Source organism: Schistocerca cancellata, chromosome 2 (genome assembly GCF_023864275.1).
Source record: "Schistocerca cancellata isolate TAMUIC-IGC-003103 chromosome 2, iqSchCanc2.1, whole genome shotgun sequence".
Taxonomy (NCBI): domain Eukaryota; kingdom Metazoa; phylum Arthropoda; class Insecta; order Orthoptera; family Acrididae; genus Schistocerca; species Schistocerca cancellata.
The window spans coordinates 1,150,393,655-1,150,409,489 of NC_064627.1; the positions used below are offsets into that span (position 1 = coordinate 1,150,393,655).

General features: G+C 43.1%; 1 protein-coding gene across 2 annotated transcripts in view; it reads left to right on the forward strand.

The window, feature by feature from the left end:
• LOC126150230 (uncharacterized) overlaps window positions 1-15,835 on the forward strand; it is a 68,401-nt gene that overhangs the window by 40,800 nt on the left and 11,766 nt on the right. The window contains exon 3 of one of the 2 annotated variants that reach the window (XM_049915863.1): window positions 6,279-6,425. The exons of the other annotated variant lie outside the window; for it this stretch is intronic. Coding sequence (XP_049771820.1) covers window positions 6,279-6,425 — 147 coding nt within the window. The remainder of the gene's footprint in view (window positions 1-6,278; window positions 6,426-15,835) is intronic. 2 annotated transcript variants of the gene reach the window in all.

The window sequence follows — 15,835 nt, forward strand, 5'->3', positions numbered from 1 at the left end:
AGTGGACACTCCACCCCTCCCCCCCACCCCTCACCCCCACCCCCCCAAAAAAACAAAGACAAATAGTACTAATGAACAAAGGACACAGTAAATAGATAATTAAGGGACACTGAACCAGGCCATACCATGCTGCCTGCGGGACGAAATTATCAGGCCAGGAATTCAGCTGAGGCCATCCATCTTGAAGTCAGGAAGGTAAACAGCGAAACAAAATTGGCAATAATACAAGGTGTACCCTTTGGGTTCAATTCGCGCAGAATCTTCTCATATATTCTTATTTCAGAAAACATTAGGCCTCGCGGCAGCCCTGCTGTTACGGCAACGTAATAACCAGCACAGCTCAAGCTGAAACACAGCCAGACACAGGCGTCTGTGCAACTAGAGTTTTCTGCCGAGCACAGCCGGTACAACACCTTCCTTGTGCGCTGTCGTCCACTAGCACACACCGCAGCAAATATCTGCTTGGGTCTCATCGGCACGATTTTCCTAGGTACTCTCTGCTCGCGTGGAACATGAAGTGATCCCTCATGTTGATAACAAGTGTCTGGTACCTTGGACCCAAACTGCACCAGGCTGCCTCCATTGCTGGCTATACGAACTTGCCGGTGTGTTGTCTAGCTGACTCCTTTCTCGGTTGCTTGCTTATTGTTGTGCTTCCTCGCTTGCTCTTTGCATGCTGTCCACATCTCGTTAAGCTTCCATCCCCCACGATGACAGCAGCCAACGCATCCTCCACACACGTGGGCCACTATCACGGGCTGCCAGCAACCAGCGGCGGCTGCCCTCCGGCCAGCTCCCTGAACCGTCCACTCCAGGATGTAAACACGACTGGCTGGCGCCATCCACACGTGCCCTTAGCGCTAGGATTTCACCCGGAACAAGTCCCGCCCATTCACCCCCCTCCACGCCTCTCCATAGTGTAAGGCCCTCCCCTAAACAGCCGCCAGCTCCCAGTTCCGCAAACTGGAAGCTTCAACAAAGTTGTTATCGTCACAGTCCAACACACGCTACACTGTGATGAAATTCAGTAATGATAAGAAATTTAAGTTGTTCTGGATGGTAATATAACATGAATTTGCATTATTAAAGAAATAACAATATTTATAGAGAATTGATAGCAATGCCAGCAATAGAAAACAAAAAAAAAAATAACGTGATGTTATTTAAGGGCAATAAGGACAAATTTTCATTAACTAATTCACTTATTAATAATACGTTTATTTGAGGGTAACAGCAGAGCAAACATACAATGCGAAAACAATGGTCTTCAATCTGTTATGTAGATAGTAAAGCCACGGATGCAGTCGACTAACTCTGTTGTCTAAAATCAACGTTATATAGAAATAAGTGAAAGTCGTTTTGTTTATGTAGGCCCTCATAGTAACTCACGAAAATTAAAGAATGTAAGAATGCCATAAAGTAGAAATGCCTAATGAAGGCAGTACGATATTTCCCTATATGACATATTTCGTTAGTATCTGCATGGGTAATGGGTGAATTTTAACTTGTAAATTCTTCCAATGCCATACCTACGCATTATAAACGAGGTTATAAAGAATTGTGGCTGTTTCTGTGTGATTAATGTACTATATGCTGTTGCAAACGTCTCAGGGAAAAATCTGTCGTTATTCTTTGTCTTGTCTATTTTTAACCAAAAGATTCATTAATTTTGTAAATTTCATTCAAACCATTTTTAAAAAATAATAATGATGATGTGTATGTTTGTCACAGAACAGTTATGGAGGAAATAAATGCTGCAGTGTTTCACGGCTGTAAAACGTCCTTCATGCTGTGCTAGCTCTTCTTCCACCCCTAAAACGTTTCAGCAAAACTATTCAGTGAATAACACGCGAAAATAGCGTGCAGGAACAAAGTAATTTTGATGCCCTCTGGAATTATAGTGAACACTGATGCCTGTTTCGCGTATACTGTCTGAGTTCTGAAACTGGAGTGTCAAGTATACCGTGGTTCATATTTCTCCGAGCAAATTATTATTTGAGGGTAGGTTTATCCTGTTTTAGCTTTGGGTGCTTTTTCTCACACAAAAGTGTGTTTCTTCATAGGCTATTCATATAAATACTGAGTTCTCGTATTTAAAGAATTCAGTGCTAAATTGTTTTCTCTTATGTTTGCTGTGGAAGTACCTGGCACAGCTGAGGCCAACTGTGCACGTTTTTGTAACGTGTCTTTTAACTATCTGGCGAAATTTAAGACCTGGCAACATATTAATTTAACATTCACTCCGAGCGAGTTCAGCCGAACGCGGTAAACCACGTGGGTCAACTGAAACGATCCCAGGCGCCGAACAAAGACCGGGAAGACCGGCGGTGGGTGGGCGGGACTTGTTCCGGGTGAAATCCTGGCGCTAACGATTCCTGCCATCCACGCGGGACCCGAGATCTCGACCTGCAGCTGCTGTCCACGGCCCCCAGTGCGAGTTCAGAGTTGCTGTCGCTCTCTTGTCCCACACCAGACGACTCTGCGCTGTCACTCCCGGCTGCTCCTAGCCTTGCCGTGGCACTGCGCTCGGCTATTCTGCAGTTTTGCGCACACTCTTCTGGACCAGGAATGCATCACTACCAGCTACCAGGCGTGGCGGGACTTCGACTGTGCCGTGAGTCGGCAGTTCACAACACAGAACCAATTAAATAAATTTCAGCTAAAAGATTTTATACAATGCCAAATAAAATGCTAATACTTATGGGAACTGTTTATCTTAATAATTTTCCTAACGATGTTACAATACTTTCATAGAGCACTCTTTATTTTTCGGAGTCTTTTCTATGATACATTCCTCTTCAGAGTAGACAACATTACAAAAGTCTCGTGCTCTACTGTGCCGGCCGATGTGGCCGAGCGGTTCTAGGCGCTTCAGTCTGGAACCGCGCTGCTACTACGGTCGCAGGTTCGAATCCTGCCTCGGGCATGGATGTGTGTGCTGTCCTTAGGTTAGTTAGGTTTAAGCAGATGAGTAGGGGACTGATGACCTCAGATGTTAAGTCCCATAGTGCTTGGAGCTATTTGAACCATTTGATCATGCTCTACTTTGCTGTATTCACATAATCATATCAACATATACATCTACATGATTAGTAGTAGTAGTAGTAGTAGTAGCTTTATTCATCTATAGATCTCTTTTTACAGGGATATAGGACATGTCAAAACATTTACAAATTTAGATGAATTTAAAATAAGCTAATTCGTATACGCACATATTTACAGACCTCTAGTTAGAGACAATCATTAGATTTACTCTTGGTATACAATACTTTTTTACAAAGAACTTATTAAATAATGTAATGCCGCACTGTTCACTCATATCTCACTATCAGTCACTACACACACTAAACACACATTGTTTCATAACACTTCACTCACTACACACACACACACACACACACACACACACTGGTGATCTCTGGTCCATTTTCTGTACCGCAACTTCCCATTTGCAATCCTGAAAACCTGAGTCAGCATCCCTCCATAATGAGTGAGATGTTGAGCTCAGAAAGTGGAAGAGGTGTTGGTATTGTGCTATGCATAGCTTGGTGGTAAGTGTTTCTATAAAAGAAAAAAGAAGGAAAAAAACATAAAGTTAATAAAGTTAAGGTGTTATGTGGAATGTTGGATGTTTTATAATCATTATTACTATTATTTATTTGTATAGTATTGTTTATCAAACCCCTACTCTGTTTTACATAAGTAATCCTTCAATGTATAAAATGTATTGCATAACATGTACTTTTTAGTTGCCCTTTTAAAGAAGAATATTTTTGCAGTTTCTTTAATCTCTTTCGGTAATTTATTGTACAGTTTTATTACTTGGTAGAAAATGCTGTTTTGAGTTTTATTTTTATTTTTTCTTGGTAAATGTAAGTTGAGTCTCGCTCTTGTTGCATGGTCATCTGTTTGTGCAGTAATTACCAATGTTATTTTTGATATGTACACCTGAGTGGTTAATCTATTCACATGGAGCAGTTAAAATCCCCAGTATTTTTGAACAGAACTTTACAATGAGCTCGACTAGTATTTTCGGTTATTATTCTTATGGCTCTTTTATGGAGTTTGAAAATTGTGTTCATATTTTGTGCATTTGTTCTCCAAAAAGGATATAGCTAAGAATTGAGCGTACATATGAATAATATGTAACTAAAAGACATTGCATGTTAAACACCGATGATAGGATTCTAAGGGCGTAATATGCTGATGACATTCTGTTTGCAAGTATCTTTGTGTGTTCACACTACTTCAACTGAGAATCAATATTCATTCCTAGAAATTTTGCATTTGTTACACAGTCAATAGAGGTGCTATCTCCATTTAATTTAACAATGGCAATTTTCCTCTTCAAACTGAAATCCATGGCATTAGTTTTCTTTATGTTCAATGTCACTTCATTGCTTATAGACCAGTCATAAACTTCCTTGAGAGTTTCATTTGCTTTCTCGGCAAGGAGTTCTCTTGTTTTCTCAGTGGATTACTCTGCAATTCACAATTAAGTGCCTGTCAGAGGCTTCATCGAACCACTTTCAAGCTATTTCTCTACCATTCTACTCTCGAACAGTGTGAAAAAAAAACCGACCACTTAAATCTTTGTGTGGCAGCTGAGCTCTGATTTCTCTTATTTTATGGCGATGATCATTCTTTCCTATGTCTGTGAGCGCCAACAAAATATTCCCACACTCTTAGGAGAAAGTTGGTGATTGAAATTTTACGAGAAGATAATGCGGCAACGAAAAACACCATTGCTTTAATGATTGCCACTCAAATTCAAGTATCATATCCGTGGCACTCTGTCCCCTATTTTGCGACAGTACAAAACGAGATGCCTTCCTTAGAACTTTTTCGGTGCCCTCCGTCGTTCCGATCTGATGTGGATCCCATACCGCACAGCAGTGCTCCAGAAGAGGACGTACAAACGTAGTGTAGGCAGTCTCTTTAGTACACCTGTTGCATTTCCTCAGTGTTCTTCCAATAAATCGTAGTCTCTGTTTCGCTTTTTGCACAGCATTACCTATGTGATCGTCCCAACGTAAGTTATTTTTAACTGTAATGCCTAACTATTTAGTTGAACTTACAGCCTTTAGATTTGTGTGATTTATCGCGTAACCGAAATTTAGCGGATTCCTTTTGGTACTCACTTATTTACAGGCAGCTGCCACTTATCGCACCGTACCGTATCATGTATAAATCGTTTTGTAATTTATTTTGATCATTTCATGACTTAATAAGACGGTAAACGACAGCATCATCTGCAAACAATCTAAGAGGGCTACTCAGATTGTCTCCTAAATCATTTATGTAGATCAGGAGCAGCAAAAGGTCAGTAACACTTGCTAGGGGAACGCCAGATATTGCTTGTGTTTTACTCGATGACTTTCCGTGAGTTCCTACGAGTTGTGACCTTTCTGAGAGGAAATCACCAATGTAGTTACACAATTGACACGATACTCCATTGGCACGCAATTTGATTTGATGTCACTCTTGAGGTATACTGTCAAAAGCCTTCTCGAAATTTAAAAATACGCCGTCAATTTGAGATCCTTTGAGGCGCGCGGAGTGGCCGCGCGGTCTGGGGCGCCATGTCACGGACTGCGCGGCCCCTCCCGCCGGAGGTTCGAGTCCTCCCTCGGGCATGGATGTGTGTGTTGTTGCTAGCGTAAGTTAGTTTAAGTAGTGTGTAAGTGTAGGGACCGATGACCTCAGCAGTTTGGTCCTTTAGGAATCCGCACACATTTTAACCTTTGAGATCCTTTGTCAATAGCACAAATACCTTTGTGAGAAGTAACTGAGGAAAGTGAGTAGACTATGCTAATAGTTCTCTTTAAATGGCGCATTTTTTATGGTCGAGACTGCAAAACTACTCGCTCGCACAGCCGAATGTGCAATGCGCAAACTTACGAGACAGGAAAGTCTGCCAGTTTTGGCTCGAATGTACGCGTGTTGTTAACCACCACAAGTCCGGTATAGCAGCGTTTTCAGTTCGTTTTACAGCTCGTCTCCCACGCAATTTGTGGCGTGGTTCCCAAACTCGGTGCCACAAAATTTGATACGGAATGATTGAAGTACAATAACGCACACCATTCACAGACAGATGGAGCACACGAGACTTTCATACATTACATTTACTGGAGACTGTGGGGGTACAGTGAGCATGCAACAACAAAGTTAAAACAAATTTTTAAAAAAATCATGAATTGTTCGTCGGAGCATTATTTTTTTTGTCCCGGTACTGCCCCTATTTTCGGGTTCACTGCAGTCCACAATCTGCGTTGCAGGCGTTCGCGGAGCTGCAGGAGGTGTGGCGGGTGGTCCTGTCGGAGCGCCTCAGCCTGTGCGCCCTGCTGGAGCAGCCGGACGGCAGCCCGGGGCCGCTGGCCGCCCTCAACATGCTCACGGTCGTCCGGCCCGGCGAGAAGTTCGAGGTGGGGGGCTGCAGTGTGCAGTTTTCTGTACCTGATCTGCGTACTCTTGCATTCTGTAGGGCACTCTCTCTTTAATGTTGGTTCTACATCTACATCTACATACATACTCCGCAATCCACGATAAGGTGCGTGGCGGAGGGTACCTCGTACCACAACTAGCATCTTCTCTCCCTGTTCCACTCCCAAACAGAACTAGGCAAAAATGACTGACTATATGCCTCTGTACGAGCTCTAATCTCTCTTATCTTATCTTTGTGATCTTTCCGCGAAATGGAAGTTGGCGGCAGTAAAATTGTACTGCAGTCAGCCACAAACTCTGGTTCTCTAAATTTCCTCACTAGCGATTCACGAAAAGAACGCCTCCTGTCCTCTAGAGACTCCCACCCGAGTTCCTGAAGCATTTCCGTAACACTCGCGTGATGATCAAACCTACCAGTAACAAATCTAGCAGCCCGCCTCTGAATTGCTTCTGTGTCCTCCCTCAATCCGACCTGATTGTGATCCCAAACGCTCGAGCAGTACTCAAGAATAGGTCGTATTAGTGTTTTATAAGCGGCCTCCTTTACAGATGAACCACATCTTCCCAAAATTCTACCAATGAACCGAAGACGACCTTTCGCCTTCCCCACAACTGCCATTACATGCTTGTCCCACATCATATCGCTCTGCAGTGTTACGCCTAAATATTTAATCGACGTGACTGTGTCAAGCGCTACACTACTAATGGAGTATTCAAACATTACGGGATTCTTTTTCCTCTTCATCTACATTAATTTACATTTATCTATATTTAGAGTTAGCTGCCATTCCTTACACCAATCACAAATCCTGTCCAAGTCATCTTGTATCCTCCTACAGTCGCTCAACGACGACACCTTCCCGTACACCACAGCATCATCAGCAAACAGCCGCATATTGCTATCCACCCTATCCAAAAGATCATTTATGTAGATAGAAAACAACAGCGGATCTACCACACTTCCCTGGGGCACTCCAGATGATACCCTCACCTCCGATGAACACCCACCATCGAGGACAACGTACTGGGTTCTATTACTTATGAAGTGTTTGAGCCACTCACATATTTGGGAACCAATCCCATATACTCGTACCTTAGTTAGGAGTCTGCAGTGGGGCACCGAGTCAAACGCTTTCCGGAAGTCAAGGAATATGGCATCTGTCTCATACCCTTCATCCATGGTTCGCAAGATATCATGTGGAAAAAAGGGCGAGTTGCGTTTCGCAGGAGCGATGCTTTCTAAAGCCGTGTTGATGCATGGACAGCATCTTCTCTGTCTCAAGGAAATTCATTATATTCGAACTGAGAGTATGGTCGAGAATCCTGCAACAAACCGATGTTGAGGATATTGGTCTGTAATTTTGAGGATCCGTCCTTCTACCCTTCTTATATACAGGCGTCACCTGCGCTTTTTTCCAGTCGCTGGGGACTTTGCGTTGGGCAATAGATTCGCGATAAATGCAAGCTAAGTAAGGAGCCAATGCAGTAGAGTACTCTCTGCAAAACCGAATTGGAATCCCATCAGCACCTGGAGATGTATTTATTTTCAACCCATTCAGCTGCTTCACAACCCCAGGGATGTCTGTCACTATGTCCTCCATACGGGAATCTGTACGAGACTCAGACGGCGGTATGTTTGTACGATCCTCCTGCGTGAAAGATTTCTCAAATGCTAAATTTAAAATTTCAGCTTTCGTTTTGCTGTCTTCCGTTGCCAGGCCAGACTGATCAGTGAGTGACTGGATGGAAGCCTTCGACCCGCTTACCGATTTTACGTAAGACCAGAATTTCCTAGGGTTTTCAGCAAGATCTTTTGCTAAGGTATGACGGTGGTAGTGGTTGAATGCTCGCGCATCGCTCTTTTTAGAGCAACACGAATCTCTACTAACTTTTTCCTGTCCTCATTCTCCCGATCTTTCTTGTACCGCGAGTGCAACTGCCTTTGCTTCCTGAGCATTCTCCGAATTGCGCTGTTAAACCACGGTGGGTCTTTTCCGTCCGTAACTCACTTTTTCGGCACATACTTGTCCAATGCGTGATTTACAATGTGTTTAAAATTTGCCCATAATTCTTCCACGTCCATCGTACCGGAAGTAAATGAAGTCGATTCATTTACTAAGTGGGATGCTAACAAGTGCTTATCTGCTCTTTCTAGTAGGAATACTCTCCTAGCCTTCTTGACCGACATTTTAACTTTCGTAACCATAGTCGTAGTGACAACATCATGATCACTAATCCCTGTCTCAACACTGACACCGTCGATGAGGTCTGGTCTGTTCGTGGCTACCAGATCTAAAATATCTCCATTACGCGTTGGCTGTCGATTTAGATGCTCAAGACAGTATTCGGATAATTTGTTCAAAAGTAATTCACGCGACGCGTTGTCTGTACCACCTGGGGTTGATTTGAGGGGGGGGGGGGGGGGCAAACAGTCTCTTTAATGTATGAATGTCCATATGAAGCAGATGTTTTATACTATGCCTCGCATATTTATGAATAAAAGAAAACAACTGTATGGTCGTTTGAGATCTCCACACTTCTTTTACGCAAGTCACAAGTAATTCGAGGCCTATTCGGAAAGTAAGGCCTGACCACAATGAAAATCCAACGAAGCTTTGCACAAATGCGATGGGCGGTGCCTTTAGTATGCCTGTCTATCACGTCACGTCGCTCTGTTCAGTTCTGAGCACACAGGGAGCACGTGGAGATGCTTAGAACAACAGCGTCCCTCACCAAGTATGAGCGCCTGGTGTGAGGTCACGCAGCCCACATAACACAGGTGTCATGCTTTTGTTTCTGCATGACAATTCTCCGCCGCACTCTGCAGGGTCAATGAAGATGCTCGGCAGCATTTTAGGAGGGAAGTGTTTGATCACCCACAATTGAGCCCATAACTGATTCTCCCTGACTTGCTTCTCCGCTCACATGAAGCACTAGTTACGAAGACATTGTTGCGGCACAGGCAACGAGCTGTAGACCAGCCTAGAGGATCGGCAGGAAGCACAGCCGGCTGCCTTCTGTGACGAGGGTACTGGAATGTTGCTACAACGCTGCGGCAAATGTCTAAATCGGAGCGGCGACTATGTAGAGAAGTAGCTTGGAAGGTGTAGCTAACTGTTGCAAATAAAACATTTTTGATTGTCACAGTGGTTTCCATTTTGTGACCGAACTGAGCTTACTTTCTGAATAGGCCTCGTAATTTTAAAATAAGAAAGATGCAAAAGTATATACTCTGGTACAAAGAGACCATCCGTAAATCTATTTCATTATATTTGGCTACTTTGCTGCAAAGTATAAGATGCTACCATAAGATAGTAAAAAAGGCGTCTTAATATCTTGTACGTTGATATTTTCTTACTATTATGTATAGGAAAAATGCGTATTAATATATTGTATGTTGGTATTTCCTTACTGTTATGTCTTCTAAACATATCTGAAAATTTTCCACTATTTTTCTTTTGTTTTAGGCCATCTTTCCTAATATCTCCTTCTAAAATATTCTCTTTCAGAAATCAGTCTTTCCTATGACACTATATAGAATTTCCTGTAAACTGTCGGAATGACTGACATCTAGAATGTATACGAGTGTTCAAATAGTTTTGTCATACAGCCACAGGAGCACTATGTATGCTTCATATTTAGGCTAGTTGGCGAGAACAACGAAGAGGTGCGGAAGGAAATGTTTAGACCACCTAAAGCACGACATACACTACTAGCCATTAAAATTGCTACACCAAGAAGAACTGCAGATGATAAACGGGTATTCATTGGACAAGTATGTTGTACTAGAACTGACATGTGATTACATTTTCACGCAATTTGGGTGCATAGATCCTGAGAAATCAGTACCCAGAACAACCACCTCTGGCCGCAATAACGGCCTTGATACGCCTGGGCATTGAGTCAAAGAGAGCTTGGATGGCGTGTACAGGTACAGCTGCCCATGCAGCTTCAACACGATACCACAGTTCATCAAGAGTACCGGCTGGTGTATTGTGGCGAGCCAGTTGCTCGGCCACCGTTGACTAAACGTTTTCAGTTGGTGAGAGATCTGTAGAATGTGTTGGCCAGGGCAGCAATCGGAACATTCTCTGTATCCAGAAAGGCCCGTACAGGACGTGCAGCATGCGATAGTGCATTATTCTGCTGAAATGTAGGGTTCCGCAGGGATCGAATGAAGGGTAGAGCCACGGGTCGTAACACATCTGAAATGTAACGTCCACCGTTCAAGGTGCCGTCAATGCGAACAAAAGGTGACCGAGACGTGTAACCAATGGCACCCCGTACCATCACGCCAGGTGATAAACGCTAGCAGCAATGTCGCGATACGACAAACCGCAATCGCGATAGGCTACAATCCGACCTTTATCAAAGTCGGAAACGTGATGGTACGCATTTCTCCTCCTTACACGAGGCATCACAACAACGTTTCACCAGGCAACGCCGGTCAACTGCTGTTTGTGTATGAGAAATCGGTTGGAAACTTTCCTCATGTCAGCACGTTGTAGGTGTCGTCACCGGCGCCAACCTTGTGTGAATGATCTGAAAAGCTAAACATTTGCATATCAGAGCATCTTCTTCCTGTCGGTTAAATTCCGCATCTGTAGCACGTCATATTCGTGGTGTAGCAATTTTAATGGCCAGTAGTGTAATAGTGTAATAATGATATGACAGTACATATTTTTTGGTTGCTGTTATGAATAAAGATAGTCAGATGATTATTTTAGAAGGTTATTTACAAAAAGTTATTGAAAAACTCGGCGTCAGGTTGATTTATAAATTCTACCGGGATAAAGTAAGGCTGTTTTCAGCCCGCTAGCTGCTTGCAACACTGTAGCGCATTGCTTTGCATAATCTTCTTGGAGACAGTCTTATCCGGTCTCAGTTATATGTGGATCTACAAACAAAGGTTCTGAACAAGGGTGGAATTTGGGGTTTGTTAATGTGAAATACGTCGAGTTTTATTTTTAGTTCCAGGTTATGAAAGCGGTTTCAAAACAGTAGAATAGAAGACTCCCATTCAGGAGAGCAAGGAATTAATTTTGTTTAATGTGATTCCTCTAAATCACAATGTAAGTATGGTGCAATAGTTTCTTAACAAAGATACCGACTAAACAGCCTGTGTGGAGAGTATTTTTACAAACTGCAGGAGAGTAAACTGGAGAGGATAAGGGGCATTTAGGTCTAACGCACGTATCTCCAGAAATGCATGGTTTCTATGCTACGTACCAGTTTATTCATATGATGCAGCACCCGGTACAGTTGATTTCAGTGGAACATGCACCGTCATTCTCTCACCGGAGGCGCGTCGTTTACGTACTCTGCGTAGGAACACATTACCAGCATCTACATCTACATCCATACTCCGCAAGCCACCTGACGGTGTGTGGCGGAGGGTACCCTGAGTACCTCTATCGGTTCTCCCTTCTATTCCAGTCACGTATTGTTCGTGGAAAGAAGGATTGTCGGTATGCTTCTGTGTGGGCTCTCATCTCTCTGATTTTATCCTCATGGTCTCTTCGCGAGATATACGTAGGAGGGAGCAATATACTGCTTGACTCCTCGGTGGAGGTATGTTCTCGAAACTTTAACAAAAGCCCGTACCGAGCTACTGAGCGTCTCTCCTGCAAAGTCTTCCACTGGAGTTTATCATCTTCGTAACGCTTTCGCGACTACTAAATGATCCTGTAACGAAGCGCGCTGCTCTCCGTTGGATCTTCTCTAGCTCTTCTATCAACCCTATCTGGTACGGATCCCACATTGCTGAGCAGTATTTAAGCAGTGGGCGAACAAGTGTACTGTAACCTACTTCCTTTGTTTTCGGACTGCATTTCCTTAGGATTCTTCCAATGAATCTCAGTCTGGCATCCGCTTTACCGACGATCAACTTTATACGATCATTCCATTTTAAATCACCCCTAATGCGTACTCCCAGATAATTTATGGAATTAACTGCTTCCAGTTGCTGACCTGCTATTTTGTAGCTGAATGGTAAGGGATCTATCTTTCTATGTATTCGCAGCACATTACACTTGTCTACATTGAGATTCAATTGCCATTCCCTGCACCATGCGTCAATTCGCTGCAGATCCTCCTACATTTCAGTACAATTTTCCATTGTTACAACCTCTCGATACACCACAGCATCATCTGCAAAAAGCCTCAGTGAACTTCCGATGTCATCCGCAAGGTCATTTATGTATATTGTGAATAGCAACGGTCCTATGACACTCCCCTGCGGCACACCTGAAATCATTCTTACTTCGGAAGACTTCTCTCCAGCCCGCATCTCGTGGTCGTGCGGTAGCGTTCTCGCTTCCCACACCCGGGTTCGATTCCCGGCGGGGTCAGGGATTTTCTCTGCCTCGTGATGGCTGGGTGTTGTGTGCTGTCCTTAGGGTAGTTAGGTTTAAGTAGTTCTAAGTTCTATGGGACTGATGACCATAGATGTTAAGTCCCATAGTGGTCAGAGCCATTTGAACCATTTTGAACTTCTCTCCATTGAGAATAACATGCTGCGTTCTGTTATCTAGGAACTGTTCAATCCAATCACACAATTGGTCTGATAGTCCATATGCTCTTACTTTGTTCATTAAACGACTGTGGGGAACTGTATCGAACGCCTTGCGGAAGTCAAGAAACACGGCATCTACCTGTGAACTCGTGTTTATGGCCCTCTGAGTCTCGTGGACGAATAGCGCGAGCTGGGTTTCACACGACCGTCTTTTTCGAAACCTATGCTGTTTCCTACAGAGTAGATTTCTAGTCTCCAGAAAAGTCATTATACTCGAACATAGTACGTGTTCCAAAATTCTACAACTGATCGACGTTAGAGGTATAGGTGTATAGTCCTGCACATCTGTTCGACGTCCCTTCTTGAAAACGGGGATGACCTGTGCCCTTTTCCAATCCTTTGGAACGCTGTGCTCTTCTAGAGACCTACGGTACACCGCTGCAAGAAGGGGGGCAAGTTCCTGCGCGTACTCTGTGTAAAATCGAACTGGTATCCCATCAGGCCCAGCGGCCTTTCCTCTTTTGAGCGATTTTAATTGTTTCTCTATTCCTCTGTCGTCTATTTCGATATCTACCATTTTGTCATGTATGCGACAATCTAGAGAAGGAACTACAGTGCAGTCTTCCTCTGTGAAACAGCTTTGGAAAAAGACATTTAGTATGTCGGCCTTTAGTCTTGCATCCTCTGTTTCAGTACCATTTTGGTCACAGAGTGTCTGGACATTTTGTTTTGATCCACCTACCGCTTTGCCATAAGACCAAAATTTCTTAGGATTTTCTGCCAAGTCAGTACACAGAACTTTACTTTCGAATTCATTGAACGCCTCTCGCATAGCCCTCCTCACACTAAATTTCGCTTCGCGTAATTTTTGTTTGTCTGCAAGGCTTTGGCTATGTTTATGTTTGCTGTGAAGTTCCCTTTGCTTCCGCAGCAGTTTCCTAACTCGGTTGTTGTACCACGGTGGCTCTTTTCCATCTCTTACGATCTTGCTTGGCACATACTCATCTAACGCATATTGTACGATGGTTTTGAACTTTGTCCACTGATCCTCAACACTATCTGTACTTGAGACGAGACTTTTGTGTTGAGCCGTCAAGTACTCTGTAATCTGCTTTATGTCACTTTTGGTAAACAGAAAAATCTTCCCATCTTTTTTAATATTTCTATTTACGGCTGAAATCATCGATGCCGTAACCGCTTTATGATCGCTGATTCCCTGTTCTGCGTTAACTGTTTCAAATAATTCGGGTCTGTTTGTCACCAGAAGGTCTAATATGTTATCGCCACGAGTCGGTCCTCTGTTTAACTGCTCAAGGTAGTTTTCAGATAAAGCACTTAAAAAAATTTCACTGGATTCTTTGTCCCTGCCACCCGTTATGAACGTCTGAGTCTCCCAGTCTATATCCGGCAAATTAAAATCTCCACCCAGAACTATAACATGGTGGGGAAATCTACTCGAAATATATAGAGACATCCAATTACCATGTCTGAGACTGTTTTAACCGTGACCTTCACCCAAATTATTTCACATTTCGGATCTCCGTCAATTTCCTTCGATACTATTGCACTTCTTATCGCTGTAAACACGCCTCCCCCTTCACTGTCCAGCCTGTCCCTGCGGCATACGTTCCAATCTGAGTTTAGGATTTCATTACTGTTTACGTCTGGTTTCAGCCAACTTTCTGTCCCTAGTACTATGTGGGCGTTGTGACCGTTTATTAATGAAAGCAGTTCTGGGACCTTTCTATAGACGCTCCTGCAGTTTACTATTAGCACGTTAATATTGTTATTCCCTGTTGCATTTTGCCTACTCCTACCCTCGTATTAGTACCAGAAAGATTAGCCGCCAGTATGAAGTAAACATGGGGAACATGTGGCACATCCCCCATGAAAACTGTGGCTATCCGTTTTTTAGCATTACCTTATTATGTCCAATATAGTCGGATCTACTTTGCGTCACTTTGCGTCACGCGTCGAAACAAGTAGTGACCCATGACGTCATATCAACTAGAGTTTCTTACACATGTCATTCATTTCTAAATTTTTTGATTATTTGCAGAGTAAAGAATTTAATTATGTACCACATTTAATAGGTAATGAGTTTTAATGAGATAGATATAAATATGCTTTGAGCTAGCAGATCACCTTGTTGCATTATGCTTGATATGTTTTCTCTTTGCAAAAGAAAAAAAAAAAAACTTCCGTGTTGCTCGAGTGCGCGATCGAGTAGTCGTCGAGTGCGGATCTTCTGTAACTTTCATGAATGGGCACAGAATTGTTAATTTACAACCGGGAGTTGATTTAAAAATTATTCAAGGGAACCACGGCCCTACTTTGGTGCAGACAAATCGCGCGCAAATTCTCAAATATCGGCACGGAGTTTAAGATACGCGGCTGGATATCGGGCATTTGGTTCAGTAACATTAACTGCAATTTACGGACATTAGCTTGATAATAACTATCAGAGACTATATGAACGGCATAATAATCGTCTTGATGCTTAAAGCAAGCGAGAAGCGATTTACTGTCGGGATACGACAAATATTAATCATTGCATAGTCAGCTTTTTGATATGTTGCTTACCAAGTCATAAATGGACAGTGATACAATTACTGAAACGATCTTTTAAGTATCAGCGGCCACTACACCGCTACGGTCGCATGTTCGAATCCTGCCTCGGGCATGGATGTGTGTGATCCCCTTAGGTTAGCTAGGTTTAAGTACTTCTAAGTTCTGGGGGACTGATGATCTCAGTACTTAAGTCCCATAGTGCTCAGAGCCATTTGAACCATTTTCGAGCCAGTACACACATCAGAAACTAATTACTCTAACTGTGAGTGACTTCTGGATTGAATGATTTTTTTTTATTTCAGCTAA